The 19,191-nt window shown below is 26.8% G+C and overlaps 1 protein-coding gene across 3 annotated transcripts in view; it reads left to right on the top strand.

Moving 5' to 3' along the window:
* The window catches only part of LOC135922765 (uncharacterized), a 122,432-nt gene that overhangs the window by 70,555 nt on the left and 32,686 nt on the right, over positions 1–19,191 (top strand). For all 3 annotated transcript variants that reach the window (XM_065457223.1, XM_065457224.1, XM_065457226.1), the window contains exon 4: positions 8,084–8,137. In XM_065457223.1, coding sequence (XP_065313295.1) covers positions 8,084–8,137 — 54 coding nt within the window. The remainder of the gene's footprint in view (positions 1–8,083; positions 8,138–19,191) is intronic.

The following is a 19,191-nucleotide window of genomic DNA, read 5'->3' as shown; positions in this document are numbered from 1 at the left end:
CAAAAATATTATAGTGCTTTGCATAATTACACATTTTAGACTATTTTCCTAATATATAAAAATTATTATATATTTTGGCAACTCCATTCTTTAGTACTTCTACCAATGTAACGTCATTTTCATCTTTATCAAGAATAAAAACATACCTAAAAAGTAATGTTGTTAAGTAGCTCGATATTTAAAAACGGTTAAGTCAATATTTCCGCCAGAAAAATATTGCTTAAGCCTTGAAATTTTACTGATAGATGTCTATTTGTGCCATCTAAGATTAAACGTTAAATTTTTGTCCGGTTCGTTAAAATTTTACTAAAAGCCCCTGCCCTTTAGAATTTTTCGAAAAGTCCTCCCCGGCTTGTTAAATATTTCCTACCCGTCACATTTTACATTTCTATATCCTATTTTTTCCATCGCTAATTATGGCTCTTATATCTCCTCTTTAAAAAATAAAATCGATAAATAAAAAAAAATCTTTGGATAAGGTACGATCGGGGAAGAAAAATAGGTCCGATTCAGAGCTCTAGTTCAAAATTGTACCATAATATAAAAATATATTTTTAAGATTGTTTTTTTTTGTTGAAATTTTAGACAATTCATAGTCAAAAACAGCCCTGTAACATTTTATAATTATTTGGGTTTTACTTCTTCATCATCGTTTTTTTAGTTATATATATATATATACCTTAAGGCAGATTATATGAAAACCACCTAAAAATCAATAATATATAAGAATTTTTTTATAGGAGGGACCCTGCCGAAGGCAAGGTAAAAAGGGGTTTGGGGAGCGAAGTCCCCAAATTATATATATAGACCGAGAGTTATTTAAGGCCAGAGCCATATATATCTTACATTTTCATAAATGATTTTAAAAAATTATATAACTCGAGCAACTCATTCATATGAATATGAATGTCTACAACTGTATACATAAAATACATTATTCACGCATTGAAAGAAATGATTGTTTGGATGGGTTATTTATTCCATTCCATTTTATTTATAATATATAATTATAGAGATTGATAATTACGAATAAACAATTAATTTTTTATAAGAGGTCATCGTAAATCGCATTGTTATGTTATCAGTTGTGAAAAATCAAATAATTATATTACATTTGTTCATTAATGATACGATATATACATTCGCATTAAATTCTAGTTTAATATAGTAAAAGATCTATAATTATTTTTGCAAAAAAAATCAAGTCTACTATATTATTTAATATTAATATGTACCTTTTTGTGAAATTAATATGGAGGGAGACAATTTTTAAAAAAATAAAAATTTATTGCATTGCAACTTAATGCAAGCTGAAACAAACTTTAGACATCCATCCATAGTGCCAACAAGACATATAATAGTAATATAATAATAATAAATGATAACGAGATATCATTGAAATCTAAATATACACCATTTTTCTCTATTCAAAATATAATTACTTACAATTTTGTTAAAATTTGGAACCTTGCAAGTCGGGCTCTCGGGCCTAGCAAAAATTACTATAAATAATTAATTCAAAAATTCCGAGTCGGGCCGGGCCAAATTGAATATAAGATTTTGAACCACTTGGGCCCTAAAAATATAGCATGTGCTTCCACCTAAAAACTTTAGAGATCCCCCTGAAAAAAATTTTAATATGAAATTTCTTTTTTTGCTAATTTTGATAAAAAATTACAATATTTTTTTGAGCCGCCTAAAATTGAAAAATAAATCTAGCCACGAAATTGCTCAACATTCAACACCGTTTATACAAGTTCCACAGAATAATATGTTCAGATTCAAGTTGGACTAAAAGTTATAACATAAACTATTAATTAACTAAAAAATAAAATTAATCAATAATACTTCAATATTTTGAATGTTTATTTTAGATTTAATCATATTGTGAATGTGATACGTGAATGTCGATGATACTGCTAATCCAGTATATCACATGATAATTATAAATTCAATTTTTTGGAGCGTATCAGTTTATTATTTATTTTTTTATAATTATTATGTTAAAATAAATCATTTATTTTGAGAATTTATAAAAAGTAATCTAAAAACCTGCAAATAGTTTTTGTGTTCCTCCCATGTTTTTTATATAAAATATTATTTATTATGAATTTTTTTTTAAAATTTATTTTATAATTCGAAACACATTGTGCATAAATAAAAATAATTTTCTTTGTTTTTTAGAAAAATGCAATATTTTCATGATCCCATCGATAATAGTTTTACGTTTTTGAATAAAAACAAATTTGAAAATAAAATCAATTGGAATATTTAAAATAAAATTATCGTTTGGAATTTTTTTTATGTCAATGTTCCAATAACTTAAAAAAATAAGTGTCTTTTTAAACTAATTTACGGTTTTCTTATGAGGTATATGGTTGGTTAGTATTCATTCACCATAGAAGTATGCCGGTAACTTGTACAGAATATTTTTTATCAACCAGGTCCCTATCGCTAATTTTTTTAAAGCTTACAATTATAAAAATTTGCTTCCTTCCATTATTAAAAATTATTATGACCGGACCATTTGTACCCAATTTTACGAGCCCTGACTAAAAAACTTTTCCAAAATTTAAATAGGCCTGTGAGGAATTTTAGTTTACAAACAGAAATTTTATATTTTAAAACCCGTTTATGATATTTATTTATTTTAAGTAATTTGACTAAGTTTTTTCAAAGCAATCTTCCCATTATATAATTCTATATTGCTATGGCCAATCGATAACGAGCGATATAGACGTTAATAATATTATTAAATAAATTAAAAATTAAATTATTTTTATTTAATAGTATTATATTATAATTTATAAATACTTTTACATAAATGATGATTAAACTATTATAAAGAATAATAAAGCCATACTTTAACTTATATTTATTTGAGTTTTTCTTTAAAGGAAATGTTAAAAGTTAAAAAAAAATAAATAATATATATATATAAGTTACTTATTTTATAATGTAAATAAAATACATTAACTTCCCCTTTTTAGAAATATTATATCTGCCCTTTAAAAAACTTATCATTAACATTATTTACGAAGATGAAGATGAAGATAACATTATTTTGCTATACTTGATGATGGTGATGAATACATATAATTATCCTTATTTCTTTTTATGTATTAAGTAGTCATTATTTTTAATATGTAATCCCTTGATCTCGACCTAATGCAACTTAAAATATAAAATAACTATTTTCCCGATATCAAATTTAATTAATTTTATCATTTCCGATAGGCATAAAAATAAAATAATGGCTTATATTAAATAAATTTAAATCTTAATCAAAAAATATTCGACCATTCAATTATGAAATGCTGTTTGGAACCATTTAAATATATTTCTCGAAATTTTTGTCATGAAAGTAAGTATATTATAAATATTCCTCAAATATTAATACAAATTTTGTTTATTATAATAAATTTGAGATGTTATAAATTTTCTTTAAGATCTGATTAAATTATATAATATAAGTAGGGACCTGAACCTTGGGATTTCAGGTTCTGCTGAATATTCTGGTTCTAAAAAGTGGCTAAATTTATCATAATTTTTAAAATTTAAATTTGATTAATTGAAATAATAAAAGTATACATCCAGATATATATATATATACATTGAACAATATCCATTTAAAAAGTATAATATAATTATATATAATAGTTATTTTAATTATAAATACTTTCACTGATTTAAATCAGCCCATTTTTTTTTAAATCGAATGATTATCAAAATATATTAGTAATTAATATTTTTAAAAGTTACCTAATTGACTTAGATCTTATTTTTTATTTCTACTTTTGACTTACTAAAAATTGCATGAGGAAATATTTTTAATATTATTCTTAATTAAAAATGACCAATCTACACTAAAAAAATTATTTAGATAATCTGTAAAATGCAATGTTGTTTCCTAAACATTCAGGCGCGTACGCAGGAATTTGGTCTGGGGGGGGGGGGGGATAATAAAATTTTTTAAGAAATATTATTGTTTTTTAAAAATATCAAGCATAAATTTATTAGGACTAATAACTATTTCTAATAAACAATTTTAAATTAATGTGAATTATAAAAAAATTATATGTAAAGAATCATTTAAATGACCAAAAATAAAAATTTGAATTTTTTGAGCCTTTAAACAAAAAGTTTCTTAGGTATAATTGTATTTTGTATGTTATATATTTACAATGTAAAATCCAATCTTCGTTAGGATTGAGTTATGGGCCGGACCTTATTTTAATTTTTTTTTAAATATGCCCGGGCCGTGTCCGTAATCTTTTTTAAAAAAAACCCGAGCCGGGCCTGAATTTTTTTTAAAAAACACCTAAACGGGGCCTTTAAAAAAATACCCAGACCGAGCTGTATTTTTTAGAACAGCCTCTATTTGAAATCGTTACTATTAGTTATAAAAATCACAAATAAATATAATTTATTTTTAAAAAATCCGGGCCGGGCCTGAAAATTTTATTTTAAAAATAGCCGGGCGTAGCCTGAAAATTTTTTTAAAAAAAGCCGAGCCGGGCCTAAATGTTTTTTAAAAAAAAGCCAGGCTGGGCCTGAAAATATTTTTAAAAAAACCCGGACCGGGCCTTAAAAAATCTTTAAAAAAAATCCGGGCTATGCCCTGCAACTGGTACTTCTGCAGGGCTCTGTTATTCTTAAAAAAGAGAATGTTCACTCATTAGTTTACCAATGTGAAGAGTTGCTAATATATAAAAACCCTTTTAATACATTGGGAATTTAATCTAAAATGTTTAAAATAATGCAGAGCATATAGCATTTTTTGGGACTATATCAACCATAGTTAATCTTATAAACATAGTTATTCAGCGTAAGGCATCATAAGATTTTAACATCTTCATGATAAAAATCTAACAAATATTTTTTTTTCTAGCACCATCTGAAAAAGGTTGGGAAGGCTTTTGTGGAAGTAATATTTGCAGATTGGTAAGTGCTGCATGACGAATTAAAAATTCATTTATTTGGGTTATAAATGTATCAGTATCTAAGATATACCATTCTACTGATTCTATATTAATGTTTTAACGATGAGCTTGCCTTGCTACAAGTCGAGGGAGACAAATATTAAACACGTATAGCTCTGCTTTTGACTCAACAATAAAATATGTAATTCTTCATCAACATTAGCCCTAATTTCCTTGAGTTCTGATAAAATGCTCTCCGCTATTATCATCTTCTTAATCAAGTCAATGTCATGTTTTTGAAAAGTAATACTTAAAATAGTTGTATATAAATAATACATTCTAAATGAGAAATAAATTTGGAATAAGCATTGAATCCAATAATTTTCTTGCTTCTGAGGAATATTTCTTTCAGGCCATTGTGATATTTCAGTAATAGCAAATAATTGGCTCTTCTAACTCCTTAAAAGCTGTTACTGATTGATGGCGGATACTCTATCTCGTTGAACAAGGTTGCAATTTCTTTCTCCCTGTTGGACAAGAAGTTTCAGAAATAATTATTATTTGACTAGAAATTTGAAAATGGTAGATAAATATTATGCCACTAAAAATTTGAAAATAATAAGTAAATATTACGCCGGAAAACTTGAAATCGAAATTAATTGATAGAATAACTTATGAATGTGATAATAAATGTAATTAAATCAGGGTTGGCAAGTCTGTCAATTGACCAGTCAAATTCAGTCAATTGACCGGAGGAGTATTTGACCTGTCAAATACGGTCAAATACTCTAAAAAAATGAAAGGAAAAATATTTTAAAAATATGTTTAAAAAAGGAAAAAAAGATGTAAATACATGTGATTACAATGTTTGCTTATTTTTCGGGTCCACAATATCAAGAGGAGAACTCACTAGTAGTGAAATTAATGAAGTATGTGATATAATTCAAAAATTAGCTATTTTACAAGGTAGTGATGACGAAAATATTTTAAGTGATATAATTAATTTCAGAAGCAAAAACAGCATATATAATATAGCAAATTATGTGGAAAGTAGTAATTTCGAAACAATCAATTCCGACCTCAAGTTAATAGATTAAACTTTGTCTACCATGCCCATTAAGAGACTAACAATTCCTAGTTCTACTTCTTCTTTAGAAAGAAATAGGTCGATTTGGGTTAATATTCTTATATAAATAGAAATCGATTTAAGATCTAAGATATCAGGAAAATTGATTAAAAAATATTAAAGAAAATGATAATATTGAATATGAATCAGAACAAGACTGATACAGATAGCTACACGTTAGTTATTGAATGACAATGAATTTAAAAAATTAATATTATAGATTCATTTTACTATTATATTCAAAATAAAGTTATTATTAACTTTAAAATATATTTGAATTTGAACATATTTGACCGGTCAAATATCGGGCAATTGACCGAAACGTATTTGACCGGTCAAATGCACAACCCTGAATTAAATATATATTTAATATGAGATAGGAATAAATATTAACAAATATAAATTAATATAAACAATAATATTTTAGAAAAATATATCCGGCATCTGCATTTTTTGGCTTGGGGGGGGGGGGGGTGTCTCCCTGCACCCCCCCCCCCCCGCTGGTACACTCCTTGTAAACATTAAAATAATAATATATTAAACAATAAATGTTTATTATTGTTTGGAATTTGAATTATTGTAATAGTAAAACTCTTTTTCCTATTTCGCTTCCCAGCCGATTCCTAAGATTGGAATGAATGAACCACTTTAAATAAAGAAAATCTACCTTACGTTTTTCAATAAATAAAATCTTTCCTTTAATTTTACCAAAATTGATAAAATATTTACGTTCAGTCAGATTTGTCATATTTCATTGTTTGTCTCGTGTTCGTTATTTGAGATAGTTTAAAATTTAAAGTTGATATTGCTGAAATTGGTTTAAATAAATTAGATTTTTTATAAATGGCCTTAATTTATAAATGAACAAATATTCTCTTACCCACTTTATATTGCGCAGTTATATCATACTCAAAAAAAATAATTATAATTTTTAAATCTATGATATTATTCTTTTATTTTTGAGGCAATATCCTGTAAGCCTACTCAAAAACTTTCCAAAGCCTGGCTTAGATTTAGGTTCGAGTCAACGGGCCAGACTCGGGTTTGAAAAATATAAAAATAATATATGAACTCGTATTTTTATCAAAATAAAGGGATAAAATTAGAATTTCTATATGATAATAAGAACAAAGTTTGGTGATTTTTACTTCATTTTCATGAAAATGCTTTTATTTTATATTTTTAATTTAAAATTTCGGGCCCAATAAAATTGAATTTGCCGAGTTCTACTTAACGGTTCCGATTAGAAGTCTGAAATGGGCGGGTTTTAGCCAAAGCCCGTCCACTCGTTGCTTTATAATTTTTTAAATCCGCCTGCTCGCCCATCTATGGCTTTTTTAATTTACCCTCCCACCCGTTTATCTTATATTTTGTTTAGCCCGCCCGCATACTCACTGTTTAAAAAATATCAAAGACCTGCAGCCGGGATTTTTTTAAAAATAATTTTTCGACCTGGCCTGGTTTTTTCTTTAAAAATTTTTTTTAGGCCCGGCCCGAGTTTTATATTTTCAAGCCCGGTCCGGCCCGGATTTTTTAAAAATATATTATATAAACTTATAAAATAAAAAAATATTTTTAATGAATAAAAGTGTGTTCTGCTCATTTTTCCCGAAAAATAATTAAAATTCACCCATCCACACCCATTGTTTTTAAAATATTTTTTAACTCGCTCGCTATCCACCCAACGCTTAAAATATTCTAGAAATCTCTCACATGCCAGCTCAGGGAATGGACGGGCGGGCTGAAAATCTACCCATTGCAGACCACTGCTTTCTATCACTTAATGTAAATAAGAAAAAAATAGCATAGTACAATTATTTAAGGATTTACATTTAATATTTTATGAAATCATATATGTTAAGTTAATCATTAAAATTGTTTATATTAAATTAAAATGTCATATATTTTCGGCACCATATTTGAGAAATAGTTCAATGCGGAAGGGTGGGGGTGCTTAAGTTGAGTTAATGTCAAAGTCTTGAAATTAAAATTTGATCAAAATTTCTTATAATCCAAATCTACATTTTTATAAAAGCGCTTTACCAAGAAGAAAACAATTGCAATGAAACGAAAGAAGAGATTGTAACAGGTAAAAAATATTAATATTTATTATTATATTCTGCCCCAAGGCTAGGGGCCTTCGCCTAATATCTAAAAAGTCAAAGTTTATAAAAAAACTGGAGAGCGAAAAGGTTTAAAGTTCAAGACTTAGCATTCATTTTGATAGCTGTGAGACAGATGCTTTTAGAATCAAAGTTTCGAACCGAACCGAGCCGGCAAACCGGAATGAACCATTATTAATTTCTGAACCGTAACCTAACCCTTATAAAGAAAATATAAAAAGAGCGTACCGAACTGTTATAGATATTTTAAACCGGTTCTAAACGGTATTAAAAATAATTAATTTTAAATTATTAACCTAAATTTGAAATTTTAATTTTCCTTAGGGACAATTTTTAAATTCGTGATTTCTTTCAAATTATATTTTTTATACTTTAAATACTCAATTTAATAGAAATTAGGCACATTACCAGTTAATTAGATAAGATACAATCTAAAAAGAGATTACCAAAAAACATGATTTTAAAACTTGGAACTTAATACAAAATTTAAATAATCAGAATATTGAAATTCTAGATACTATGTCTACGTGTTCACAGTCGAAATATAATTTAGATGATGATTTTGAAGATTTATTAAAATCGCATAAGCCTTAATAAAAATAATTCTCAAGGCATAGAAAATTATAATAAATGTATAGAATTAGAATATATAATTCGGTCATCTAATAATATAGAGAGATTAGAAAAAGATACTAATCTTTTGAATTATTCGGATAATGTAAAGAATAGTATGCCAGAACTTTAGAAGTTAGCTATAATGTGCTAACAGTTCCAGCTACGCAGATATCCGTAGAAAGAGCATTTTTTTAGCCTTAAGTAAATAGTATCTGCGCAGAGAACTAAATTAAATCCTGAAATATTAGAAAATATTTGAGTTATCCGTTCTAATTCTCTTTTTAAACATAAATAGTATAAATTTCATTATATATTTATGCGTTATTTTATTCCATATTGTATGCATGTTTGTTTTTATCTTATTTATTTATGAAATAAAAAAAATTATAATGTATATTTACTAAGTTTAATAAAAAATATCTATTAGATTTCATGGTTAAATTAAATAAGAAATTATAAAAATATAAATTAAAAAGATTTTTATCTAAGATTAATATATATGGTTTATGATTAATTTTTTTTTAAATCAAATTAATACCCCCGGAATAAACCGAAAAGAACCGTTATATATCGGACCGAATCGATATGAATCTTTTCAAAAAAATCGAAATGGAACAAGACCTTTACAAAATTTTAAACTAAAAAACGAACCAAACCGCTATACTTAACGGTTCGAAACCCTGTTTAGAATAAAAGTTTAAAAGATAAAAAGACTCATTTCATCTCACTAAAGGCAGAAAGTTCATTTTTTTAAAAAATATTCTTAATCCTGATCATAAATGGCAAATCTAAATATAGATTAACTCATCTTGACATAAATATTATTTTATATCATTTTAGTTTTCCCTACCAAATTTTCTTCTAATATAATACAAGTTTTACAGTTGTTAAAAAGCTTAATAAAATAAAACTTCATTATAATATAGTTTTATACAAATGATTTCCTTCCGTTATTTTTTCCATTAATTAAAAAAATATATATGTATATTGATTGAAAAACATCATTTAACTGGTTAAACACCATTTTGAAAAATAAATAAAAGTCCTTTTTTAAATATCATTTTTCGTATATTTAAAATTAAAAAAGTGATTATTTACAATTAACGAGTTATTAAGCATTTTATTTTATATAGGATTTTGAAAGACAACAGACTATGTTTGGACCTACATAAACCCAAAATTAAATAGGTCGGGCCTAGATACCTTATAATGACCGCCTTTGGGGAAGTTGTTTAAGAAAATTTAATTGTATTAATTAGGAATGACGGGAGATTAAGTGTTTATAGGGGCTAATTGATAATTCTCTCTCCTATCTATTGTTTTGTCTAATTTCTCCAAATACCTATAGTTATTAGACTGCAGAATCGAGCCCACTGTAATTTCATCAGTGGGGAATTTCTTTTTTTTTCTTGCCCGATTGAATATCTCAATTATAAAAACCTAATTTTAAAAGATCAGGCAATTGGAAATTTTCATATCATATTTAGTAATAAATAGATAAAATTATCAATGCTTTTGTTAAATGTTTAAATTTATTGCGTAAAACATTATAAAGTATAGAAGAAAATAAATATTTTGAGTTTGAGATTTCTTAATGTCACTGGGTCGCGGGCAGGCTCGGGCCGAAAAAATTGATTTATCAGGTCTCTAATAAAAATAATTATTTTGTATTCTACATTTTTTGTCTAGCAAAGAATTTACACATTAAAATTTATAAAATTTTGCATAGATAGAATCCTTAGAGTTTACGTTCACAAAAAAAAAATCAGAATTTATTATATAAAATTATTAACTTAATATAGTATTGTTAAAAAGGCCAATTTTGGGTCGATTTTTAAAAAGATTTTAGCCAAAATAATATTGTGAAGCCTCGGGATTTGGCAAATAGATGTCCAAACCTCTACCATCTATGAACAAAATTACCAGCCTTACATAATATTATTTTCATTATAACCTTAATCGGGTTGTTTTTTAGAATTGACTCAAATCGGTTTTTTTGAACTTAAGATTACAAATGACTATTATTCCTTTGTGCTGGTGATGACTGGTCAAGAAATGACTTTCTTAAAAATATCAAACTTTATTTTATTGATAATGCTTGGGGCTACATATTTATATTATATATTACCTTTCATGGTCTCCCTCCTAAACAGTTACATTCATTTGTTTCTCATATTTTCAATTTCCATTAAACAATTTACAAAATACACATTTTTTTAAATCACCTGACTTAAATCTGTAGGGTGCCAAAAAATAGGCACCTCTAACAGTCAAGACCGAAAGGACCAAAATACTTTCAAAACTAAGATTTGGGCAAAGTGTAAAATGCTTTTCGCTGATAATAAGTAATAAAAATCCGTTCTGAACTAAAAAAAATTTTTCAAATTATGCAGTTTCTTTTCTCACATCAGTAAAAGGCTCAAATTAAACAGGTTTAGTCTTTAAAAGAAATATTTAATATATCATGGATGGTCATAAATTTAACTTGACGAAAATGTATTTCTAGTTTTTTAATTTATAATATTTTTTATTTTATTTAGTTCGCGCTAAAAATATATCGATTTTTTAAAATAAATAAATAAATTCTAACATCTAAAAAAGAAGCGCTTAAGATACTGGCCTATAGCTAGGCATAAGAAAGGGGGGAGGCGGTGGATTATTTTTCCACCCGCCAAAAAAATTTATTAAACATTAATAATCAATTTAATCATTTCCCACTAATTTAATAATTTTTCTTGTAGAATATGTTTATTTTACTCGCCAACACCTATTTACAAAAAATTAATTAAATTAGGAAAAAGTAATTTTAAATTATTTTAGATTATTAGGATTAAATATGTAACAAAAGCTCATTGAGTTGAGCTGTTTATTATATAGACACGAAATATTATTTTTTTATTTGTCGAAGATTTAGCGCATTGCATATATTTATTATATATCGAATCTGTTTTCGCTAATTAATTGTTTAAGATTTTTTTCGGAAATTATGGCCAGGCAGAAAAATATTTTATTGTAAATATATTATTCTGCAAGTTGGGATAGGAGATTTCTATCGTAGGAAAACCCCAGGATTAGAAGTAATTGGTTACCATTATAATATGAAAATAGTGGCAGGTTGGAATTGGGTAGGGGAATGGTTAAGCGGTAATATGAATACTTATATTCAATATACTTGTTTTAATATCTGATAATATTTATTTGAATAAGAGTGTATTTAGTATATTTGTATTTTAAATACTGAAAATTAAAAATATCTTGTATTTATTACGATTTAATACAAATATTTTTTTCATTTTTTTAAAAATTATATTAAAAATTGAATTATAAATGTAAATCCATAGTTTGTTTATTTAAATATGAATCCTGTAATCAAAATTAGAGATAAAAAATCAAATTCTTATCCGTTTCATTCTAATTTCATTAAAGTGAGCGATATTAAGATATTTTTATCAGTATCTGAAATATTCGAGGGAATATTCTTCAATATATCTTCCAAAATCAATAATAAAGTAAAATCAAAATCCACTGTGCTCAACTACCGAGTTGGGTAGGTCCTTAAAAAAAGGATTTAGATAATGATACAGAATTTTTGTAAAAAAGGGATCTTAGATACAGATAATAGTGTCTTATTAAAAAAAATTTGAAGATGTACAAGATTGCTAAATGATAGTATTTTAAATACAAGATACTTTTTATAAAATGATCATTACTTATTAAATTTAAAATAACATTTTATTTAATATTTTTGTGAGGAACATACTATATATATATATCAGAGATCTGCAGGGCCGGTCCTAAGCCAGGCCAAGCCGTATTTTAATTTTTTAAAATATACACTGTTTAAAATCAAATATTTGAAATCGCCATTATAATCTATAAAAATCAAAAATAAATATATTATATTTTAAAAAAATCCGGACCGGGCTTGAAATTTTTTTTAAAAAAAAAGTCGGGCCGGGCCTTAATATAAAACCCGGGCCGGGCTATAAAAAAATTTTGAAAAAAAATCCGGGCCGGGCCGTGCATATGGTACCTCTGCAGGTCTCTGATATATATATATAGAGAAAAGATCCATTCATTTAATTTAAAATTTATATATATGAATATTAAAAAGCACGTTTGTATAATAAAAATGAAAATTTATAATTAATTATATATTTAACTTATCACGATTAATGTTGTAGATTACAAATCTATCATTTTAATTATATGGAACTGAAATTTTAATTTGCATAAAGAGTATTTTAAATTATAATCATGTATTTTACTAATTCAAATTATTATATTTTAAATAATCAATTTTTCAAATAATTTATTTATTCGTTTCGAAGTATTTAACATTGTGCCGAAACTGAAGAACCTTTTAAATTTTTTATCACCCAACTCAATTAATATGTTCTTAAAGTATGTGAGGATGACAAAAATGCCTCATTATATTCATCATCATAGGAAAGAAATTTCACAATTTTTTTTGGTCTTACCATCTTGGACAGTTTTTAATAAAGGTAGACCAAATTGCAAACTTGAATTTTCAAGTTTATAACCACAAATAGTATGTGTATACTCCATAAAATGTAATACTCTACCCTAAACTTTGTAATACTCTTCAAGATAAGTAATATATCTATCTTCTAGTTGGGCTACAATTTTTTTTAAATAAAATTTTTTAATGGGATTTATATTTGAGCATTAACTTTCAACTAATTACTGTTACCTCCCTCAATTTTTCGAAAGATTTAGGCGTTCCACATGCTTTCCATACTTTTTTGCATATTCCCATCACATAGAGAATTCATCCAAATGTTTTTGAGTTTGATATTGCAGGAAGCTATCATTGTTAGCATCTAAGGATAAAGTGTGGCAGACATTTTGATATACCTGGGTAAAATTATTTTGTTCATTTCATCTAAATTGAAATACATTGAAAAAAATACTGTCTAAACATCATTAATTTCACTAACTAATAGTTCTTTCTCAAATCATTGTCAAGATCTTATAATTTTACACCATATTCAGTTAATTTTTTTTTTTTACAAATAATCAATCTTTTTTATTTATTTAAAAAAATGATAAAACACTAAAAACAAGTATATAAAAATATATAAAATTACTAAATAAAAATAAATATTTATTTTACGGGCAAGTAAGAGGGTTTGAATTAATTGATGAAGGAAAGGAGGAGACGCAGGTTGCGTCCCAAATAAGGGATTTCTCGTTTGACCAGGAGGTGCAGGTTAAAACGTCGGGTCTGAGGCCGTCCAGTAATGAGAGGTTGGTTGGTTCGAGGATGTTGGGTATTTTAGCCTTATTAAAAGCGTTATGGATGATTTTATTAATTGAGTTATACCGGAGACGGCGACCTTGGCTGCGGGTGCAGTTTAGGCAGTGTCTGGCGTTAGGTTGAACAGGTAAATTGCATTGGTGGCAAGTGTGTGGCTGTGTAAGCGAGCATCCAAGTCTAAAACTTATAGTAACTCTCAGTTGGTCATTGGTTAAAAGATTATAAGGTTTGGCTTGGAAGTGCTTTGAGGCATTCATGCCCGCCATATTTATCGTTGGATTGTAATAGTTGTATATCGTTAATATCGGTAGGGTTAAGACTATGTAATTTCTTTATTAGGGGTTCGATGATAGATTTGTTGGAGATTTCGGTTGGAAATGTATAACCGTTTGGGGTAAGTAGATTCCATCTTTCGATTGTTGCTGTTAGAAGATCATCATTGGGAGTTATGAATGATGAGATCGCAGAATTGAGGGATAAGCGATTTGATATAAATAGAGATAGGAAAAGTAGTTCTAATGGGATCAAGTCGATACCACCTAGTTTAGCGGGTAATTGGGCTACGTGCCAATTAAAGTCTGAAAATGCTTTTCTATAAAGGTTTGTAAGCGAATATTGTGTTGAATGAAAAATTTTGAGGCTGTGAATTAGGAGGATGAGTGGAAGAGATGTGAGATTTTAGGTATATATAAACACTTTATTAGTAAGTAAAGAAGCTGGTGCGATGGAATGTAGCTGATAAACTTTTCCAAGTTTTGCATCTCAGAAAAAGTTTTATCGATAATTTTTTCGGATATATTATTATTAAGTAATGGGGAGCCCAAGAGTTGGATATCTTATTTTTCGATAATAGTGTAATCTTTAAATAAATCAAAGCTCGGGATTGAGGGAGCATATTTCTGTTTTGGTTTTGCTTAATTCTATACCAATATTAGTGCATTCTGTTTCGAGGTGACTAAGGGCTTTGCTTATTTGATGTGAATTACCGCAAAGGGTGCCATCATCTAGATATCATAGGTTAAGGTCGAGGTCAAAATCAAATTTAAGATCTTTCATCATATTGTGGATAGCTAAGCAAAAAAGAATAGTGCCAAGGGGGTCGCCCTGTTGTACTCCCTCTTCGGAATAGATAACGTTGAATTACTAGATGAAATTGGGGCGTTATCTTTAATTGTAGCAATTAGATTATCTGAAATACCGAACTTTATATGCTTCTTTCAATATCTGCTATTTTATCATAAGAATCTGTTCCAGGAATTCTCCAACATGCTAAGGCTTTTGATTGTCTTTCAAGTATTTCTTTTGTATTCTTTAAAAATATAGTAGAAATAGAGATAATTCTTTCTAATAATATTTGATCCAAACATAATTCCTATTAGATTTATTTCAGGTAAACTTATTTTTATAATTTAACTATCTTCTTCTTCACTACCATGAGTGTAAACCATCCTAAATATTAAATAACGGTACTATTCTATTCAGTAACATTAATATATAAAATATATGCTTTATTCATTTTGTTTTGTTGTTATTTATCTATCCTGATATTGGAGATTTTCAAGTTGACTATTGTCCTGTAAATTTTATCGATACTTTTAAAAAATGATGACAGGAAAATTCAAAAAATATGGTTATGTTTGATTATTAAATTTTTTTAACAAATATATAAAAAAAATAGCTGTATCTTTGCCAAGAAAATGAAAAAGATTCAATATTCTTTTGAAAATAAAGATCTGATCTTGTATAACAAGTATCTTATTACTAATACGAAAAAGATGCCGAGTATGGTATTATAAATAATAGTTCTAAAATTTTTATAGGTATATTAAATATTTATATTTAAAATATATTTTTTTGAAAATGTATTTATATTTAAAATATATTTTTTTGAAAATGTATTTATATTATATTCAAATGCAGTTTTTTTGAAAATTGACTCAACCCTCTAGAGGAGCCATTGCCATAGATAAATTAACGGAAAATATTTTCCACGGTGGTAAAGATAGAATAGATTCCCATAAACAGGTAAGTTGCCTATATAAAAGAAGGAATGGACATATTATTTTTTTTCGACATTATAATAACAAATTATGACATAAAGCAAATTTTTTTTTAAATAGATAATACCAAAGTCACAATAAATAAAATAAACCAAGAATAAATTATATCAACACCCATAATTCCAGTATTTCACGCTTTTCTGTCATTCACCATGTCTTAGTTCAATCTTCGTAATTCTTCAACTGTCACATTTTTTATTTGGACTCCCTCTTTTATGTTTACCTTTTATTTATTTTCTAGTATCCCGTCTAGATTTTACATGGTCAAATCAACGTAGTATAATTTCCTTCAATTTAGTTTAAATTAAAGCGGTTATTAAGGTTTTCTTAATGACTTCGTTCACGTTCTCTTTAGATTTACTCAGCATCCATCTGAACAATTTCTCATTTCTGTTACACCCATAATTTTGCGCAACCTAGTATTCGATTCCATACATTAAAGCCAGCATATACCTTAACAATAATAGAAGGATTTTGCTTACAAGGCTAGGCAATGAAACTTTGTAACAATTCAATGGATTTCAAAGGGGGGCAAATGAGGTAAGATATTGGTTCACAAAAAACGCGACATTGATCATCATTTGTATTTTTAAGATAGTTTTTCTAGTAATCCGTTAAGACTATTTTCTTCAGAGTCCTTATTAATTTCATCAAAAAGAAGGAAAGCGAGGCCTTTTATGGTCAACGGATTTTGTCATTTTCAGATAGTTTTTAAAGTATCTCGCCACGATTTTTAGCTTAAACATTCTCGGTAAAACTAATACAGATATCTAGTTTATTTTAAGGATACATGAAAAAATATGGGTTATTTTGTAAAACTGCCCAAAAATATCTAATAATAATAATTTGTCGTTTTTCTTAGTAGATTGCTTTATTATAGTTTGTGAATCTTTATAAATATTCTTCCACTTTAAAATAATGACAATATTTTTCCAATATGAAATAATGACGATATTCTTCAAATATAAACATTAAAATTAATAGCAATATATCATCAGATATCAATAATTGCATATTCTTCAAATATAAAAATAATGGCGATCTTTTCCCATTTAAAATCATTATAATATTTTTTATTTAGATTATAATTATTAAACCGTAAAATTTTTATTTCGCGGTAGTTTAACTGCTATATGATTACATTTTCTATCATATAATCAGTGTAAATCACAATTCTCGTTTTTTACACTTAAAACATAAACATGACCCATCCTGATTTGATTGCAATGAATCAACCTTATTTATATCTAGGCCTGAAATTCTTCACGTTAGAATTTTCTACACTAGATTTTTGTAATGGGAAACCCATTTTATAATTATGTTCTTTTACAATACAAGTTTTAGAATAATGGCCTTTGTAATCACACCGATTACAAATCATTTCACCAACAATTATTGGAAAACCTTTTCCATAGGAAATACTTTTATCACCGAATTGTTTTTTTTATCACCTTGATTACTCATATTAATCAATTTAAATATATCACTGTATATATCTTTGATTGATTCTTTTATTTCTTTTAATCCCTGGAGGACCACCACTGATCTCTCCGCGCATTCTTGAATATTGCGAGAATTATCTGACACCACAGTCTTTGTATATATCTTTGTCACTACAAAGATACATTTCTTTAGTAAAATTACTAAAATGAATAACCCATATATTAGGACCAATATTAATATTGTCATTAACGAATTATTTAAATCAAATTTATCAATAATTTTATACACATTTTGATAAGTAATATCCTGATGCCCTAAAATTTTATTAAATAGGCTAGGCTCAATATCAAAATTAAACATAAAGCCCATCTCATTATCTCAAAAATTTATATTACTTTAAATTTGCCGTGTTAAACAATAATTCCAAAATATTTACAAATTCGCTTTTTTACCTTACACAACCGATATAATTTAACAATTTTATCCTACAAAATTTTAAATTATTTTACGGCTTAATTCCAAAAATATATATATACAAATTGCGTTGTCTTTAAAAAAAAATTTTAAAATATAATAATTTTTTTTTAACCTTTTATCCAAATTGGAATGATATCACTGTGAACTGTGTCACTTAAAATCTTCCAAAAATTTTTATACACGTTAAAACCTTGAGTGCGAAAAATCCTGGTGTCAGCGGTCACCACTAAAAAATTCTTAACTATTTCTTAATCCAAAAAAAACAAACTCAACTTAAAACTAAATACCAAATTCAAAAGAAAAGACCAAAAAACAATTAACAAGATTATCCAAATTAAGATTATTAAAATTTATGATTAATTTTCAAAATATAAAAAGAAACAATTTTTTTAAGGATTTTACAAAATATTTTTATTTTATTAATTTCTAATCAAATAATATTGAAAAAATATCACAAAAAACACATAATGAATTTTTAACAAAGTAAAATCAAAATAAAATAATTATATTTTGATTGACATTTTAATAATTAAATAAATATCAACAAAATATTACAAACTAGGACAGATTAGAAGTTATAATGGACAGGTTTTATATGTTCTTCACTATTTAAAAATGGGTATGCAGGGGAGGAGAGAAAAAGATTTAATCGCCCTCTATGGGGTGGTGGAGTGCCCACTTAATTGTGGGATGTCTCCCCAGTGTTTGATAGGATAGGATAGGGCTCGATATAAAAGATTCGAGTAGAAGTGCTCAAATTTGATGTGAGAAAGAAATTAAAATAGTAAATAATGTTTCTTACAAGTAGTATAATTATATAAATGATTATTTATTATGTATAGGAGCCATTCTAACCTTTTTAAAAATGGGACGCTATGTCGTAAAACTTAAGATTAAAGATTACAAAGTTTATTAACCGAACTCTATTTAAAATTAATATAAAGTATTTTATTCAGGCAAGACCAATACTAGGTTGAGCGTATGTGCGTAGCAGTACACATATATAGTCATCTTGGGATTAATGGAGTATCTTTCCTGGAATCCTGAAAGATGTCCTTTCATATCACCTACCCCATAATATGCTGAGCAACACAAATAGCATTTATAGAATTGTTATTTAGGAGTATTTATTAGTGTTTCAATG

Source organism: Gordionus sp. m RMFG-2023, chromosome 1 (genome assembly GCF_954871325.1).
Source record: "Gordionus sp. m RMFG-2023 chromosome 1, tfGorSpeb1-WG-v2, whole genome shotgun sequence".
Lineage (NCBI taxonomy): Eukaryota > Metazoa > Nematomorpha > Gordioida > Chordodea > Parachordodidae > Gordionus > Gordionus sp. m RMFG-2023.
This window is presented reverse-complemented; position numbering and strand designations above follow the sequence as displayed.